Here is a 19,394-nt window from a genome sequence, read left to right as displayed (position 1 = left end):
CCTTTCAATACCACGTCAATCTGATTCTTTGAAATGCCTTCTGTTACAGAGCTGACCCCTGAAGAGAAAGCACAGAAGATTGCCAAAGCTATGCGTAAGCAGTCTGCAGAAGTGAAAGAGAAGTGGGAAAGCCTAAATACCTGTGCCAGCAGTTGGCAGAAGCAAGTGGACAAAGCGCTGGAGAAACTGAAGGACTTGCAGTGTTCTATGGATGACCTAGATGCTGACCTGAGAGAGGCAGAAAATGTGCTAAATGGTTGGAAACCCGTTGGAGATATACTGATGGATTCATTACAGGATCACATTGATAAAACAACAGTAAGCACAAATGTATTCTTCAGTGTAATGCATTTTGAACAAATGCCTATGTGTGAATGAAATTTAGTCTCTAATAATGCTTTCCAGCCATTTCTGTGCCCTGAATTAATGTTCCAAGATAGCAAAATATGTACAGATATCTCTTTCATGTACTTTATCAGGAAGCACATGCTTTATTTGCTTATTAACTCCAGTTATATAATGTTCTAAATTCAAAAATCCTAGTGCAGTTCATAAATCACATTTTCAAATCACAAAGCAAAATAAAACCATGAAATCATCTTGAGTCTAAAAACAACAGCAAGTAAACAGTTCCATAGATTGTTCTACTAATCAAATTTTCCTGAGCCTAATTGGCAACAAATCCAGAAAGTCCCAAAGACTAGAACAAAAAGGCATGTCTTCTGTGGCTGATAAAACTGGAGTTGAGGGCCACAACCAAGAAGACCCTCAACCGGGTCACTACTCCTTGGGCCACTACTCCCAGCACCACGAATCTCAAAAGGTCCCTCCAGTGATCTCAGGGGTCAGACTGGCACACTGAACCCTACCAAGTATTTTGGCCTTGAGGATTTACTGCTTTAAAAGTCAATGACAGGACCTTGAATTGGGCTTGGAAGCAAAGAGACAGTGAGTGTAGATCATGAGGAATCAAACATTCTGCCGCTGTTGCAACTAGCGAACCATTTTCAAGGTTCAAAGGTACAAAACAGAGTGCATTGTAGTAATCCAGACATAAGGTTACCAGGTTGTAGATCAGTCTAGAAAGGCTACCTCAATTCAGGAATGATCGTACCTGGTGAATTAGCCATAGTAAAAATAGGCACTCCTAACTACTGAGGCCACTTGAACATCCAGTTACAAAGATGGCTACAGAAGTATACCCCCAACACATTTTATTTCATTTCATTTTAGTAAAGTAGCAGCACTGTGGTGGGAAGATGGTATAGATTGGGTGGCTGGGAAGGTTAACATGATCAGAGGGAGGCACAAATAACTTACGAAGAGCAAAAATCCTACATGTTTATATTTTTAAACTCTCATTTTGAAGGGAAAATGTGGTATAAAAGTGCAGTAATAATTTTCCCAAACTGGAAAATCCTTATGGCTAGCCTGCCATGAAACAAAATAAATCTGCTCCTGTTAATGTTTTTTGAACTCCCAATATGTTCCACGATGCAAGCTTAGGTGTTCATAAATCATACTGCAGCAACTCTACAAATCCTAGGCTATAAAAAGCCTAAGGCACAAAATCTAAGGAAATGGTTCTGAAGTCAGTGGGTATTTTAGTACTGGACTTAGAGGCTTATTGTCTGTCAATTCATGGATGATCTAAAAAAAAGATAAATCGCACTACGTATCCTAGCATCACACACACAACACCCTCTTCGTGTTTCTTTCAAATAATGATTAAGCAAAATTCACTGGAACTTCATTTATATCCCCACAGAACATAATCAAACTTGATTTATATTTTCTGTTCTGTTGTTTTAAGCATAATATGCCCACCCTTTCCCCATTCCCATTTTAATAGAAACCAATCAGTGTGCAAAAGCTCCGTTTTGTGAATACCACTTTCTGCCTTTAAGAGGTAATTAGTTTCTTCTTAATTGCATTTGTATAAAGGAAGGTAAGGATAAGCTTATTGTGTTTTCATTATGTCAGCCTGTTAGCAAACCCAAACAAAAATGAATGATCTAATTGACTGACAAGTAACAGTGAGAAGTCAGAAACTTTTGCTGATTAGTTGGAAATATTAAAGGCCCTGGCTGATGAGCATATTGCTTAATTTTCATGATTTACTGAGGTAATGTGCAGTTCACCAAGCCAGCAAGGGCCCCGTATGAACTGAAATGCAGTGAAATCTGATGCTTATTGCTGAATTTGAATAAATAGTAAGTGCTTGAGGGTGCTTGCATGTGTTGTCTGACTCTGGTCTTTTAACATGTTTTGTTGAGAGTACATACATGTTTCCTGTTCTAGGCCTTTAGAGAAGAAATTGCACCAATCAACTTGAAAGTTAAAGCAGTTAATGATTTATCCAGTCAATTCTCTCCGCTTGACCTTCATCCATCCTTAAAGATATCGCGACAGCTGGATGATCTCAATATGCGCTGGAAACTTTTACAGGTATTCTGTTCTTCTCTTCAATGGATTAAGAGTGCGAGGGTGTCCCTTTATTATTCTTATTCTCTATTGCAGTACAATTTATCATTAATCTTGACTGTTTTAGTAACAAATTGCAATGAAAGAGTCTCTTCTTTTCTCTCATGAGTGATAGCTTCTCTTTTCTGCTGATATCAGCAGTTCAGTGCAGGGAGGGGATGGAATTAATATCCAAAGACACGTGTACATATTTTGGGCCTGTATATCCATTAATCATGGCTATTAACAACTTTTGAAACTCTGTGTGTGTATAAGTAATTCGTCTGTTGTGCCAGAATCAGTTTAGTCCTACTGGCCACATGACCCGGAAAGCTGTCTGGACAAACGTCAGTTCCCATCAATTTCACTTTATACATTTGTGAGTGTCCAGTTCTGGGCACCACAGTTCAAGAAGGACACTGACAAACTGGAACGTGTCCGGAGGAAGGCAACCAAAATGGTCCAAGGCCTCGAAACGATGCCTTATGAGGGACGGCTAAGGGAGCTGGGCATGTTTAGCCTGGAGAAGAGGAGGTTAAGGGGTGATATGATAGCCATGTTCAAATATATAAAAGGATGTCACATAGAGGAGGGAGAAAGGTTGTTTTCTGCTGCTCCAGAGAAGCAGACACGGAGCAATGGATCCAAACTACAAGAAAGAAGATTCCACCTAAACATTAGGAAGAACTTCCTGACAGTAAGAGCTGTTCGACAGTGGAATTTGCTGCCAAGGAGTGTGGTGGAGTCTCCTTCTTTGGAGGTCTTTAAGCAGAGGCTTGACAACCATATGTCAGGAGTGCTCTGATGGTGCTTCCTGCTTGGCAGGGGGTTGGACTCGATGGCCCTTGTGGTCTCTTCCAACTCTATGATTCTATGAGTTGCATTTGTGGTCTCACCACAAATGTAGCTGTCACCACAACCCTTTGCCCAAACAATAGGTTTCCCCTTAGAAACAGCTATCGTTCTTACGGTTGCTCTTCATGGGCAGAGCTAACTGGCTCTACCCTTCAGTTCCTCAACAGGCTGCCATTCTCCAGGTTCAGTAGCAGGCAAGGAAAAGAAGGGTGTGGCATACTAAAGTTGGTATTTTATAGCTACAGAACTTGTAGTGAAGCAGTCGGGGAAAATGGACCTCAAATTTGGGGCAGGTTCTAGGCATATTCTGGAAGCAGCATAAGGTGGGTATAGTACAACCTGAGGAGATTTACAGATCATGCTAAACATATTTCACATTCTCATATATCTCCCAGAGGGCAATAATGTCACCATTCCCATGCTACCCTGGAGACCTATGAACATATGAGGCAGGGTGCAATGTGATCTTTCTAGCCCAGTAAAGAAGTGTTGTGTTTTTTTCTCCTTTTGCAATGCTATATGGCTTAGCAAGGTCTCAATTGGCCTGGGGGGCAGTCATTCCACATTGCACTATTGATTTCAGACTTCAAATGGATTCATTTCTGCCTTCGAATGTTCCAGAAAACCAAAAAGCTTCCAATAAATTCCTATTGCCTTAATTGTCTGAAACTGTTGTGGAAGAACATTTAGTGGGAATTTCATATTGAAAGAAAATTAGTCCTCTGTACTCCATTCAAACTTGTACCAAGATTTTTGCGTATTTCTATTTGCTTCCTCTGCGTCGAGACCCTATTTCAACCTGAGAAGAAGAAAAAGTTGGAAGTGTGAAATGTTTGAAAGTGGAGAAAAATGCCCCCCTATCTTTGACATCTGCGACCTGCTGAGTTTAGATGTAGTCTGCTGAGAAACAGTGTGTCCTGTGAGATGAAATTATTAACATTTCTGATGCATCTCTGTTTCTTGCAATGTAATTTGTGTTTGGAATGCTTTTTATGCCTTACGGAGATTTGACTAAGCAGTCAGACTCCTGCTGGATGTGCAAGTGCAGTTTAATTAGTAAACCAGGAGGATATCTGCCCACCCTGTCAACCAGCAAAACAGCATGCTCCAAAGTGGTTCCTTGTAAAGGCAGCTGTAAGATCAATAGAATCAAAATTAGGCCTGCTGACTACAGATATTTAGACAAGAGAAGAGGAGAGAGAAGCAAAAAATTTCAGTGGAGACAGTATTAGTCACTGTGAAAATCTTATTTATTGATTTGCATTGCTTACAGAAAGATCATTATTCATTTGTATTTAAACATTAAAAACAAGAGAACAGATGCAAATGGGCAGAGTAAACACATCTGCAGTACATCTAAAGTCTATTTGCTAAAACTGTTTGTAAACCATTGTTTGCAATGCTGGCTGCTAGAATGGCTGTTAAGAATGTATGATCACTTGAAATTAATGGTTTTCCTTGTATATGTTTGTACATGCAGATATCTGTAGAGGATCGCCTTAAACTGCTACAGGAAGCACACTGGAACTGTGGACCCACATCTCAAAATTTTCTGTCCAGTAAGTGTTAGTAGAAGAAGCTGCTTGATAGTGTGTTCTTATACTGGAGGATGTAAAAGGAGATTGAGGGACATTCCAGGAGTAGATAAATGTGGTACTTGGCAGTTCAAAGATCTCTTATTTTCACCTGAACAGTGAAGTCATTTGTGTATATGACCTCAAGGCTGCTATTCATACAAAGTTCAGAAAGTAGTGTCTAAGCAGGATTGGATTCCTAGATGGGTATAATGCAAGTTGACACACAAATATTTGGAAGGTGTGGGGGAAGTAGCTTTCATCATTTTTCAGCAATTAAACCTATCTACAGCATCTGGAATCCAGCATTTCTAATAACTTGACAAAAGAAAAATACAGAACAAATAGATGGCTTGCCATTGAGCATTCTCTGGGGGCAAAGACATTAGAGAACAGCAGCTCTGATTGCCTCATTTTAATAAGGATAATGCAGAGATAGACAAGGGAAACCAAAGTGGTTGATGGTCTGCAGAAACTCCCTTACAGGGAAAAGGACATTCTAGCTTAGTATTAGTTTAGAAAAAAATCAAGTAAGGAGGGCGGGGACATGATAGAGGTGTATAAAATTATACACGGGAAAACACGGTTAGAGAGATGTGCTTCTCCCAGTCCCATTATACTAGAACCCAGAGTCATCCAGAGAGACTGAATGTTGTAAGATTCAGAACATAATGAACAAAGTACTTCTTTACACAGTTAACCTATGATATTTGCTACCACCAAATGGTAGTAATGACCACCAACTCGAATGACTTTCAAAGGGGGTTAGACAAATCTGTAAAGGATAAAGCCATCAACGGCTGCTGCTCCTGATGGCTGTGTATCACCTCGAGTATCAGAGGTGGTATACCTCCGAGTTGCTGCTGCAACTGTCTGTGCTGACCACTGAAAAAGTTGTTGTAGCTTTGGATGGGCGGAATAGGGAGCAGAGCTTCGTTCTAGGTGTGGTGATGGTATTCCCAGAACTCTGTCTAGAAGGTAGAGATGGATCTTCATTCCCAGGTCCTGGAATGCATATTCAGTGCTTTCTTATGACTGAGCTTAATTGTAAAACTTAACTATAAATTATTTATTTTTGTCATAATTACCCCCTTTCTTTTCTTTGCTACAGCCTCTGTTCAGCTACCATGGCAGAGATCAGTTTCACATAACAAAGTTCCATACTACATCAAGTAAGTTGGCCTTTGCTCCTGCTATAATTGTCTTAGAGGAAAATTCACAGCATCTTTGAAAGCTCCATTAATCCTCAGCTGCCTTTCCTCAAGCTGGGGGGATCATGTAGAAATGCTGCCATAATTAGTCTCACTAGCTGAATTTGTATATATGTTTTGACAGGCTTTGTCTTCCTTTTCAGTATCAGTGCTTAACATGAATAGAAAACAATACTGCAGTCTTACTTACTTTGTTCCATGGATATTTATATTATACACTTACTTGGTCACATCAGAAGTGCCATTAAGTAAAGGGTACCATCAGTGCATGATATTAGAAATGTGTTTTTGAAATTTGCTGTGCCTGAATTCAGGGTTTAAATTATAAAATCAAATTTTCAGGATAAGCTGTCTATTTAAGCATATTTGAAAGTCTCCTTTTAATTAAACTTTGAGATATGTCATTTGTATTGCCTGTCAAGCTGTGAATACTTAATGAACCCCTACTATCCTATGTGTTGATTTCCATCCCTTTGGCAATTAAAATATATACACTCCCACACATTTTACGTAGAGTTACTCAGTTTAAAATAGTATGAAGTCGGTTGAATGCTCTTATATTTTACTGTGATTTCTCTGGAATTGGTGTTATATCTGGAAAGTATTGTAAACTGAAACAATGCTGGAAGTAATATATGAGAAATATAGGCATGGCCTACCAGCGTTACCCGTTGCTTTCAAAGGGCGAATGATTTAAATGCTTAAGCTTCTCCAATTGAAATTACTGGGAGTTTCTTTAATGGTGCTCAACCATGTCCTTAGGGCAAAATTATGGCTCACTTTTATGTATATTGGGCTTCTTGTTTTAAGACTTAAACTCTTCATCAACTCATTGGGATAAAAGTGGGATAGGAAAGGATAAGCAAAAGTTTGGACTACAAGTATGGAATGCCAATTATAAATTAACTGGTAGGCAGATTTTCTGTGGTTTTGTACACATACTTTAAAAGACGATGGGCTGTATTCCACTTACTCAGAGTTGACCCACAGAAATTAATGGACCTAACTTAGTCATGTTCATTAATTTCAGCCAATATACTCTGAATAACACATGATTGAATACCATCCCATCTTTTTAGTGAGTAGAATGCTCTGCAGATTAGCCTAGTGGTTTACTTTTTTTCATTTCTGTATTTAAATGGCTAGCATTAATAAAACTGAATCTGTTCCCCCACCCCCACCCCCAGTAATGATCGTCTCTGTGTTTACAAATGAATCATTCTGTGCTTATTCATCAGTTTGATAAAAGCTATTCCAAAGAAGCTGTTATACTACCATATCATAAACCACTACATTCCATGCTTTTTTTGTTTCTGAAGGCATCAGAAGGGATATATCTGGGTCCTTTCCAGGCTGGGTTCATGCCTAGTCATGGGACTACATCAGTCTTGATTGATATGAAAGATGATCTTTTTGGAGATAATTGGGGGAGTGTGGGCCCATAGATTCTCCTTGAGGTCTCAGTGGAGACTGGCCTGTTAGGACAAATGGAACATTTCCCTACCAATCTCAGTCTGCATTCTGCCAGGCCACACCTTACAACAGCCACTGATTGTCAGCTTCCCACTTAGTCTCAGTGGGAGCTCAGCAAGGAGGAGGATAGGGACAAAACCAGAATTAGTTGGCTCTGCTTGCCTTTGGCTCTTGCTGCACCTACAGTTCTGCCTTACCAGTCCCCATGAGTGCCAGACCTCAGTGCATTTGTAGTTAATCAGAGCAAGTTAACAGATGAAGTTGCTTTCGAAATATCATTTCCCCCATATACCACCTGGTTGCCAGTTTGCAACTTATTTATGCCCCGAAGTGCAAGACCACTTCTGGATTGATTTGCAAATGAAAGTACCACCATCCCTTGCTATGTTTGTTGCTCATGTTTGTCAGATTCTTTATATACAGCAGGGAGAGTTGACAGACCATGAAAGCGTTTTCATTTACCCTTTCTTCTCCTAGGAAGCTAGAAAGTTTAGTTTTTATATTGTGCCTGTATCCTTTTTTTCTGAGCTAGCCTAGAGGGCAGAGGAGAAATAACAATGCCATCAATAATATAGTTAATCAAATGGATTAGTCTTTATTACAAGCCCGATTCAGCAAGGGTGCAGTGATTATCTTTTTTGCTTGCAGGGCAGAGCTGGGTTGAAAATTAGCCACTACTTTATTAAACATATATCAGTAACCAGGAAAGCATCCCTTTGGGGTCAGGACTGCTGCAGCCTAAACAACAGGATTGTACAAAGCAAAGTGGCTCCAGGCAGACGTACATGTATCTTGTATGTACAAGATACCCCAGGCTGCATTCAGCCCTGCTGGCTTGCTCCATCTCTAATTTCAGGTTTCTCTTGGATGTTTTTGAACCATGTGCTCTAGCATAGCAATCTTGAGTTCAGTAATTATAATGCAAAGAATGGCAGACTGCTAATAAATTGATTCCATTTGATTCCACTGCAAAAACAGGTAATTCAAAACACTAAATCGGGGGCGGGGGGGGGGAGAGACTTGAGTAAGTAGAATTTTCTAAGACTTCTCTAGCCTTAAACATCCACTTGGGGGTATTGTTTTCATCCTTCAGTTGTCAAATCATTCCAGACTCAAAAAGTCCCTGGTGCAGAAGAACCTTGAAGTTTGCAGGTGCGCCCTGCCCATTAACCAGAGTTGTTGACACTATGCATATCCACTGCCAAGGAAAACCACTGGTAAATAGAGAACAGGCCAGTTGAAAGAGAACCTGTGGAAGTGTTGTGCTAAAGATGAAAAAAATGGCTAAAGGTCAGTGAAGGAAACAAATACAAATTTGTTCCCAGCTCCATCATGTGGATACAGCTTAGTACTCAATGTGTTCTGTAAATTCATGAGTGAGCAAACAATGTTCAGATAAAGGGCAAGAGTGTCAGATTATTTTTTGACAGGAATTGTGAGTCCACACACTCTCATATTTATGACTTGGACCACTGAGGTGGTGATGCCTCAGGTCTTGCTTAGCCTGCTTCCACCCCTTCGTTCTGCAACATTGATGCAGAGTGGGCTGTATTGGCTGTTCAGACTATGGAGAGGCCAGGCCATTGTCCATTTTTCATAACCAATACACAACTTACTTCACCGTGCGGCCTGGGCAGAAACGAGCCCATGCTTAATAGCAGGAGCAGTGGATATCTGCAATGTTAGCTCTGGGGATAATGTACAGATTAGTTTATTACTCAATTATCTGAATGATTTTTCCAAAGTGCACCTTGGGCTGATCTCTAGAGGGCAGCTTAGAGGTGATCTAAGTATAACTTCAGCTAGACGATAAATGTGGCTGCCCTGGAGGACAGTCTGTGCTATCTTGTTTTCACCTCTTCCTAAAACATTTTTAAAAATTGTTTTAGGATGACTAGGAGGTATTTTAAGAAACAATTATGCTATATATATACTATTAACAGCTCTGTTGTCACACAAATCCATAGGACTAAAACCTTGCAGCCAAAAATGGGAGGTTAGTTCAAATAAATACTGTATGTGAAATTCAGACCTACTGTCACTACCTATTGCTTCTTGGGCTTTATTTGCCAGTTCACAGCACTATAGCAGAAGCCAGTCTTGGCTGAATTTCCCAATAAGAGACTAGGCATGGCAACCTAAGGCCTCATGGCTCCCATTTCTTCCAGTCACTTTCTGGCTCTCCCCCTATCCTTCCTTGGCTCTTCCTTTATTCTGTCCCAGTTCTTCATTACCCTCCGTTCCCTCAGGTACTTCCTTCCCAGTCCTCTTCTTGTTGTTACTATTGATTTATTTACTGTTTACTTACCCAAATGGCTTCTAAGTATAAAACCAACTCTAAAAATATATCCATGCATAATTAAAGTGTTCAATAAAACAATTTCATCCAACATTAAAAACACCCACAATTAAAATGTACAATAAAGCAAGCCCATTAAAACAGCAATTAAAACAATTAGATCAGAGGTTCAAGGCAGAAGAACAGAGGAATGCTTGTCTAAACAGGTGCATTTTCAAGAGCTAGTGAAATGCCAATAGTTTATCATTTTCCCGCTCTTCCTTTTTTATTATTAACTGTCCCATAGAAAAAGCTTTTAAGGTCAATCTGGATATGGCATTAATTGCATGGATATAGTCAGTGTATGCTCTCTTTGTTATGTAAATCGTAGTCATGACGTAGCATGAGTAGCCTTTGGGCCATGTTTGATGGTAGAGGAAGCTGCATTTTCTTCCTTCCTTAAAGTAGAGGTAGGAATAGCTGTTTCATAGTTTGCTTTTGCAAACAGCTTCCATGCTCCTTTTCAGCCTCCAGATGCTCAAACGGGAGTGTGGGGTTGTCTTGAAGCACTTTGCAGAAGCACTATTTGACACAGCACCACACTTCCCCTCTAAGTGGGTCGGTGGCCTGGGGCAGGGGTAGAAGACTTCTTTCTCCTGTCTCCAACACCGCTGCCCACCTTTTAAAAGGAGAAAGGCAGAGCTGATTCAGAGAGTGCTTTTCAAAGGGCTTGAAGACAGTTCTTGCTCATTGGGGCAACAGGATTAAACCCCTCCCAGCAGTTGAGGTCACCAGTGATGTTAGCTGAATGGTGAGGTTCTGGGGAAAGAACCTTTCTGGCAATATAGCACTGGTCAATTGTTGCAAGCAATTCAACAGATAGATCAATTGCACGGTATCTAGCACAACTGCTTTATTTTTCTGAATGCTGCTCACTACACTGTGGTAAAATTATAAAAAAAGTACATCGTGCAATCTTAACTAGCTTGATGTATTTATTTTGGTCTCTCTCTGTGTTAAAGTCTGCAGTGGATTTTTAAGAGAGGAAAGTGTCAAAATGATTTAAAGCCATCTATTTTACAAGTGAAACTGTGCTTACTCTGTCTCTTCCCCACTGCCAGTGGTCATCAGGCTTTTACGTGTACAGACAACAGAATATTTACTGTGTCAAAAGAACATCTTCCTTCCATAATGTGTTCACCTACCACGTACTTTAAAACTTATAATTAGCTCAAATATATATTGGCAGCCAGTGCAAATCCCTCTGTGAACCGTGTGCTATTCTTTGTCATCTTAAGTTCTTACAGGTTTCTTTTGTACATAAACCAAGTTCCACAATATTTACTAACTGAAAATATCCAAAAGCCACAGTATAGGTACACCTTTATTAGGCTTAACTAAAATGTCACACAGTCATATTGAATTCTGTTCTTCATTTTGCAGGAATCTGTTAATAATATAATGTATTTATGTTTACATTTTAAATGTGTTCTAAATTGTTTGGAGACCTTTGGGTACCAAGTGACTAAAAAATCTAATAAGTAGTTATTCCAATTGTCATGAAATTTCTGTTCGTCTTGGTCCCTTAATCTTCCTGTTATTCTAGCGAGCTCGGTATAATTTATCAACTTAACCTGCCAATCACTTATACTGGGTATAACTTCTGTTTTCCAATTTTGCGCTAGCAAAATTCTTGCGGCTGTAGTGGCATATAAGAATAGTATCTTATCTTCTTTTTAAATTTCTTTACCCATCATTCCTAACAGAAAGGCTTCAGGCTTTTTGGGAAAGGTATATTTGAGAATTTTTTTAAGTTCATTGTAAATCATTTCCCAAAAGCCCTTCACCTTACTGCATGCCCACCACATGTGGTAGAGGTCTCCCTCTGCCTCTCCACATTTCCAACATTTCTTATTTTTCAGCCTATAGATTTTGGCTAACTTCACTGGTGTATGGTACCATCTATATATCATTTTCCATAGATTTTCCTTTAGTACCGTACACGCCGTAAACTTCATATTGGTGTTCCACAATTCCAGCCACTTCTCAAACTCAATATTATACCCAATATCCACTGCCCATTTAGTCATAGCCTCCTTTACCTCCTCGTCTTTTGTATACCACTCCAGTAAAATATCATATATCTTTGCCAATATTTTATTTTTACCTTCTATGATTTCTATACTAAATTTGGATTTTTTATCTTCAAACCCTAGGTTCTTTTTATCTTCTTTCAACAAATCATTACCTGGTGGTATTGTATCCACCCAGTAAATGAATTTTTTATCTCTTCATATGGTCTGAGTTTGATGCCTTGATCAGTTTTCCGTATAAGTTCTTCATAGGTGGCATTCTTCCCTTCCATATTTGTTTTTTTAACCGTTAGGACCTCTGTTGGCGAGATCAACCAAGGTGTCTTCCTTTCCAGCAAATTTTTGTTGACTTATCTTGGAACTAATTTTCAGACGACACTGGCGGGACTGAATTAAATCTAACAGTAAATGATACAGATTAAAACGATAAAATACGTGAATACAAATTTATCTGATACTTACCAAAAGCGTGGAAGGAAGTCTACGGCTCGGCGGAGCCTAAAAGAATTTTGTGGTGTATTTTTGACTTGTTGTGATACGCGCGAGTTATGGTATAAATTTTGTATTTGTTCTTATGTATAAATGAGCAATATTAATAAAAATTTACTTGCAAAAAAAAAATCTAATAAGTAGTAGCGGTGGTTGTAAAATAATTAATAATATTAATAAAATATTGTATTGTTATTAGCCTCACTTGATGCTTGATATTGCAGGACATACCCAGGGCTGTATGTCTTCTCTTTCCAGTTCCACCTCTGGCCGGTGTTAGAAACTCAGATATATAAGCTAGGCACCAAATGGCTCCTTAAACCAGGGTTGCAGTTGGCAAAATGGAATGTCTACGTTCCATTTTGGGGGCAGACGGCTCAAAAGCCATATTTTTCAATAGAACTTTTTGGTTCCTGAAATTCACTCTGATTGTGCAGATAAAATATAATGGATAGAATCCTACTGGATGTGTTGCTAGTGTGTGGAAACAGTCAAGATCCAAGGATCCCCAAGCAAGCACCTCCAGATGGTGGAGACTTCAGGTGCCATTCCAGCACCTGGGCATCATCATTTGCTCACATTTCAAACACTGTACTTGCCAAAAATATCCAAATATGTTGAAAACAGGAATCAGTATCTTATGCAGTACAGCCATGTACTGATTATGATTAGCTTTACATAATTCATTGCAGGTACATTCCTGGGTGTGTAGAAGAGTGAAGGGCCTGGAATCCTGTCTACAACTAAATGCCATTTATTTCCACAAGGCAAACTGAGCCATCCTCTTCAAAGCTGGCTGTTGTGACTTGCCTTTATATGTTTTCTCCCAGCCCCATTTTTTAATCTTTCCCTCATGTTCCACAATAATGGTTTTTGCTTCTGTCATTTGAGTGCTTCATTTATTGCTGTAGACATCAGTGGACAGTGTAAGGAGGTGGGGGCTGAGAGGAAAAAGCTAGTTTTTCATCTGCCAAATATAGAGGCTTTTAAGGAAAGTTGAAAAGTTTTTGATGAAAAATAGACCCACGGGGTTGTTCAGACTAATAAGGAGAGATGGAAACATTTGTGTGTGCAGAGCCACAAAGAATTCACTGATCTATTGCTGTTTGTAATAGACATGATCCATCTGGATAAATGGTTGCCTGAATGAAAAAATAATATATATATTTTCAGCAAGTACTCATTTGAATGTATTTTTCACTGGTTGTATTGCAAACATATGTGGAATATAATGTCATTAGAATCCTGTTGTTTAATCATTCTGTGTATAGGTAAAATATTGGGGTCACAGAAATGGGGAAAAATAAATCCTGACATTTAATAAAGCTAAGACAATCAAATTGTAAAATGATTTTTAAATGCCCAAATTCAAGAAGCATTCATAGAATCATAGAGTTGGAAGGGACCCCAAGGGTCATCTAGTCCAACCCCCCTGCAATGCAGGAATCTCAGCTAAAGCATCCACCCAACCTGTGTTTAAAAACCTCCAAAGAAGGTTCATAACGTCTTGGCATTTGCCAGATCCAGGGTCGTTATAGTTGCTATTTAATTTCCTGAGATAGTTTGCTTTTATAGGATTCTGCAAGATAGGGGACTATGGCGTAAGAGGGATCGCCTTATACACACCATGCAGAATTTAACATGCCTCTGATTGTGTCCTCTCCTTACCTGCCTTTTCCCTAAACGATTTGTGTATTTATCTCCTGCTTTTACCATGGCCATTCACAACATGAATTTAAAACAGGCAGGTAAAAAACGCACCAGTCAGTTATAAATATCAAAAAAATAAGTTACCATGTTAAAAACAACACTGAATCAAAACAACTTAAAACCATTTTAAAAACTCAATGAGGAGAAAAAGTACAACCCCGCCACTTGAAAGAACCTGCTGCAACAGCTATCAGTTCTCCTTATAGGTGGGTTGGCTCCAGCCTCTTGAACGTTTCGGTTCTCCTTTTCTAAGCTTTTCCCCAGCTTTGCAATATAATATCCTCCAGTATCAAGCAGATCTGTCCGCAGTATTCCAAGTGGAGTCTCTATCGGTTTGCAAAGCAGCTTTCATAACAAACAGGGCTTCTACCTGCTTCCGACTTGCTTCCTGTCTTGCTTTGGTGTTCACTCTAGTTAATACCATTTGACAACCCTTTGAAGAGGACTTGGCTTTTGATTCTGCTTCCTAGCTCAGAGCTCTGTATCCCAATGACAGTGCCTCGGGGCATTGTATGCCAATGCCACGTTCACTTGGTTTCTGTTTGTCCTGATAAATGGTGTTGAATCCTGATTTCACCCACCTATTGTACTTCAACAGTTCCTAACAAAGCTGCCAGATATTTCCCTAGCCAACACTCTTCTCAACACCCACCTTTCTATATTATTCCATAGAACTATCCATAAAACTAAGTCACATGCCTCTTTTAATCCTTCCCCTTGCTCCTTTTTAACACTTTGCCCCATATTAACAATACCAAATCCCTCTTTTGCCACAGCTTTGCTATATTCCTTCCTTTACGAGTGACAAATATTAGAAGTGTCCCTGTGAGATATAAGTAGATATTCATGGAGCTATGGGGATGGGAAGTGTCTAAAACTGGTGTGGGGAACCTTTGGCACTCCAGATGTTGCTGAACTACAGCTGTGGTCATCCCATTGGTCATCCTTGCTGGGGTCGATGGGAGTTGTAGTTCAGCAACATCTGAAAGCCTCATCAGAGTGATGGATGTGAACAGGTGCCTTTACTTTCTGCAGCTACTTCTCCTTTAAACTCCTTTCCCCACCCCTCCACTAAGGTTTGCTGCAGCAAAAAACCAAAACAGATTCAGCCACAGTTAATGGTAGTCATCTAGCGGTGAAGCAATTGGCACATATCAAACCTTTTTTTAAAGTATGTGTTTCCTTTCGATTTTAAACTGTGCTTTCACAATTGGTTCCCAAAACACTTTATGTTGGGCCTCAGTGGTAGAGGGCAAGGAGGAAAACTGAGGGCAAGGATATGAAGTCTGGGGATAAGTGACAAATAGGGGGGGAGTAACTTCGACCGCAGGGATAGTCAGCAATGCAAAGCAGCAAAACATCACCCACTGACAACCGGAAGTGCTTCTTAGCTCACCTTTTTGACCTTCGTGAAAGAGCTGCCCTGAAAAAACTCACAGCTCCAAAGTCTGTATTTGCTGCCAAGATTTGTGGATCTACCCAATATAATGCGGCCTGCATAAATGGTTCTAATATGTAAGCCGGTGCTTAAGATAAAATCTAATTAGCGTGAGACAAGGCAGATGGTGATTTTGAAAATCCAATACTGGAATATTCAAAACACATTATTGCCATATTGCAGGAAAGGCAGAAGACATCATTCAGTAATTTGGTAAATAAAACAATCTGCAAGTAATTTTAGCTTTGGAATTCCCATGTCAAAGAAGATCAGATGAGTTTATATCTTGGAAATAGTGTCAGATTAGCAGCGTTCTTACCCTCTCGCCTTTAAAATGTCATTATCAAAATTGTAGTGTAGCATAGCCCTGATATCTATTTTTATCCCAATGGTTAGCATGTGAGCTGTCTGGATTTCATTTAATTTGCATGGTTTAGATACATTAAAATGACTATTTGTGGCTGTATTGCCTCAGGCTTTTTAAATCAGGGACACACACATTGCATATCCACTTCCCCTTTGGAGACACTTGGTAGCACCAGCCTTTTTCTTCTGTTGCATTAAGACCCGACATCATTAGATAATAATGGCAGATATATATTTCATTTAAGCCTTATAGCAGCTCTATAATGCAGGCCTGCCACAAGGAAGCGAGCACATTGTGCTCTTAAAATTTCTCCAACTGCAGTATCAGAACCGTTGATAATGCACCTCCAGAAATCAGATGTTTTGCCATTTAACTCATGCTTGCCAGTTATTTTTTTAGCTTGCTTTGCCAATTACTTTTTGCAAAAGGCTATGTAATGGGCATTTTGATTAGGCTATGGAGAGTATAAAGTATTGTGCAAAACATGGCAAACATTGAAGTGTATTAGATCGCAATTCTATGCAGTTACCTAGGAGTAAGTCGCATTGAACTGACATATGTAGGATTGCATTGTTAATAAATTAGATTTATTAAGAGGGTGGAATTGACTCTTGGCGTTCAGTGATATGTTACAATCCAAATTATAAGCTATACTAGCAATCATAAGTTTACCCAACATAGTAAAAATTCTCACTTAACACTAGAATCATTTATATTGATATAGCAGTGCAGATGAAGGGGAAGATAATTGATCTGATACTATGAAGGAATAAACACTGAAAATTGTTATAATCCTTAAAGTGTTTTAGAGTACAATGGTACCTTGGTTTACAAACTTAATCCATTCTGGAAGTCCGTTCTTAAAGCGAAAATGTTCTTAAACCGTGGCGTGCTTTCCCTAATGAGGCCTCCCGTCACCGGTGCCCTTCTACTGTTTGGCTTCCATTCGTAGACCAAGGTAAAGTTTGCAAACCGGGACACTACTTCCGGTTTTGCAGAGTTCGTAAACCGAATAGTTCGTAAAAAGGGCTGTTCTTAAACCGAGGTACCACTGTAATTAGAGTAATTTACAGATAAATGTAATGGTTTACAATAAAATGTTATAGGATATGCTGATACATTGTGCCTTGCTTTTTTGTAACCATGGTGCATTTGATCCTAGAGTTACAGGATTTGACAATAGAATTATAAAATGCTTTTTATAAGTGAGGGAGCATTTAAGCTGCAATTCAGATAAAGAAAAGAAAAGTTCAATGAATCAGTATTTCCAAGCTGATATATATGAATGCATTCTAAGGCAACAGCTTACTTCAACGGCACTGTTCTTCTGAAGGCAGTCACGGAATCACCTGTTCTATATTTTTCAAGAATTATGACCTAATAAAAGTGATTCAACCGTACTTTGGAAGATCTTTATAACTGAAACTGGGTATAATATAAGCAGGTTTTCTGTTCTGAAACATTAAAGTGCTAGTAGCCTTTTTTATTTGTTCTGTGACTGAACAACCGTATTGTTCTCTGGTTTATGGAAAAAAAATGTGTCACAGAACTCACTCATAAGGCAGTTGTTTATTGGTCCCTGTCCTTGATAAAAGAAAACCTTTTATTTTATAGTTAGCTTTCTGAGTTTAATAACTCTTTTCAACCCATTATGAATGATATATATTTGCCTTTAGTAAATAATAATAAAAATTCTATAGTACAGTTGAACACCTCCCACCACTTCTGAGGCTTTGAAAATAAAAATCCATACCATCTAGTAGTTAAATCCTGAATTAAACCATTTTACTTCTGAAAACTAGCTCTCTCTATATGCAGAGTGCCCTCCTACTTGTGCAGTGGCTTTTGATCCAGCAGGTGCCTCCACTAATGGAAAAGAGGATGGCAAGTCCCCAGTGCTGCCTAAAAATCTGCTTCAAAGGGTTCGGGGACCCTGCCTACAGAGCAGTATGGAAGGTGGTGTAGAGGTTGCAAGGAGAAAGGAGGAATTGGCAAAAAAATTCCTTTCCTCCTCTTCTCTTAGCAGAGGTGCCCATTGGATCAAAAGAGTACAATTGCATTTCAGCCCCATAATTTCAGTATAAGCTCTGAGAATAAAGGACACCTGCCACCTAATGAAGCTTCCATGCATCTAGAAATGAGAGAAGGGCTGCAGCTTATTTCATCTGGGTGGGCTGCCCACCTGCAAGCTCCATCCAAACAGAAGCCCACAAAGACTTAGCTTGCTGCCAGAGGTATGGTATGCTCCAAAGGGATCTTGTCCATTTGGGTCTTTGCCAGGGCCCCACCAACATTTCCATCCTGCGGTGGATCTACAAACAAACGGGGGGGAGGACCACTAAAAATATGTCAGAAATTAAATGGTTATAACAAAGGGGTGGGGAGCTATGTAAAAATCACATAGAATATCTTTTTGCTCTCTGGTGCCATCTGGTGTTATAACAAATTCAAAACATTGGTTTATTTTACTAATGTAGTGAAGTCCCTGATTATTGTAAAATAAAGGTAAAGGTAAAGGACCCCTGGACGATTAAGTCCAGTCAAAGGTGACTATGGGGTTGCAACGCTCATCTCGCTTTCAGGCCGAGGGAGCCGGCGTTTGTCCACAGGCAGCTTTCCGGGTCATGTGGACAGTATGACTAAACCACTTCTGGCACAACGGGACACTGTGACGGAAACCAAAACGCACAAAAACACCATTTACCTTCCGGCCACAGCGGGACCTATTTATCTACTTTTTATTTATTTATTTACAGTCCTCTGTGTGCCAGTAGCAGTTTAGTCATGCTAGCCACATGACCCGGAAAACTGATTGTGGCTCGGCCTGAAAGTGGGATGAGCGCCACAATCCCATAGTCACCTTTGACTGAACATAACTGTCCAGGGGTCTTTTACCTTTTTACCTATTGTAAAATTATTAGCAACATCACTTAGAATCATAGGTGTCAACCAACCTCCTGCAGTGCCGGGATCCTGCCCGCAGCTGTCCCTGGGTTGGTTCAAACTACCTACCTTCTGATTAATAGCCATGCGCACTGACCTATTGCTCCACCTTTTTTATGATAACTGCACTTCAAAAGGACCTGTTTAAAAGACATGCTAGTAAGGTGTGGTGCAGATGTGCTTCCTGATATGTTGCCTGTGTCCAGAAGCCATAAGATGCACACTTTTGCATTGTCTCTTTTCTGTATTGTTCTTTACCCATGCTGTAATGTCTGCTCAAGTCGCCTCAGTATGGCATCATAGTGGTCTAGTTTCACTAGAGACCAGGAGGACTTGCTTACTCTAAACTAGATGCATGTTCTAGGCCACACAGGTATCATCCTTTTTCCTGCTCTTGGTTCTGGTAAAATTCACTGGGATTTTCCAGTACAGACCCTATTAAAATTGGCTAAAGTTTTAAAATGCAATGGATATGTTCTTACTCAGCTGTACTTTTCAGT

The 19,394-nt window shown here is 39.6% G+C and overlaps 1 protein-coding gene across 2 annotated transcripts in view; it reads left to right on the top strand.

Annotated features, from left to right (window-relative positions):
* UTRN (utrophin) overlaps window positions 1–19,394 on the top strand; it is a 321,971-nt gene that overhangs the window by 242,808 nt on the left and 59,769 nt on the right. For both annotated transcript variants that reach the window (XM_083434684.1, XM_083434685.1), the window contains 4 exons: window positions 50–318; window positions 2,302–2,448; window positions 4,799–4,877; window positions 6,004–6,064. In XM_083434684.1, the coding sequence (XP_083290810.1) occupies window positions 50–318; window positions 2,302–2,448; window positions 4,799–4,877; window positions 6,004–6,064 (556 nt within the window). The remainder of the gene's footprint in view (window positions 1–49; window positions 319–2,301; window positions 2,449–4,798; window positions 4,878–6,003; window positions 6,065–19,394) is intronic.

The sequence above is a fragment of the Podarcis tiliguerta genome (assembly GCF_965153285.1).
Source record: "Podarcis tiliguerta genome assembly, chromosome: 3".
Taxonomy (NCBI): domain Eukaryota; kingdom Metazoa; phylum Chordata; class Lepidosauria; order Squamata; family Lacertidae; genus Podarcis; species Podarcis tiliguerta.
Note: the sequence above shows the minus strand (reverse complement) of the source record. Positions and strands in the feature narration are given on the sequence as shown.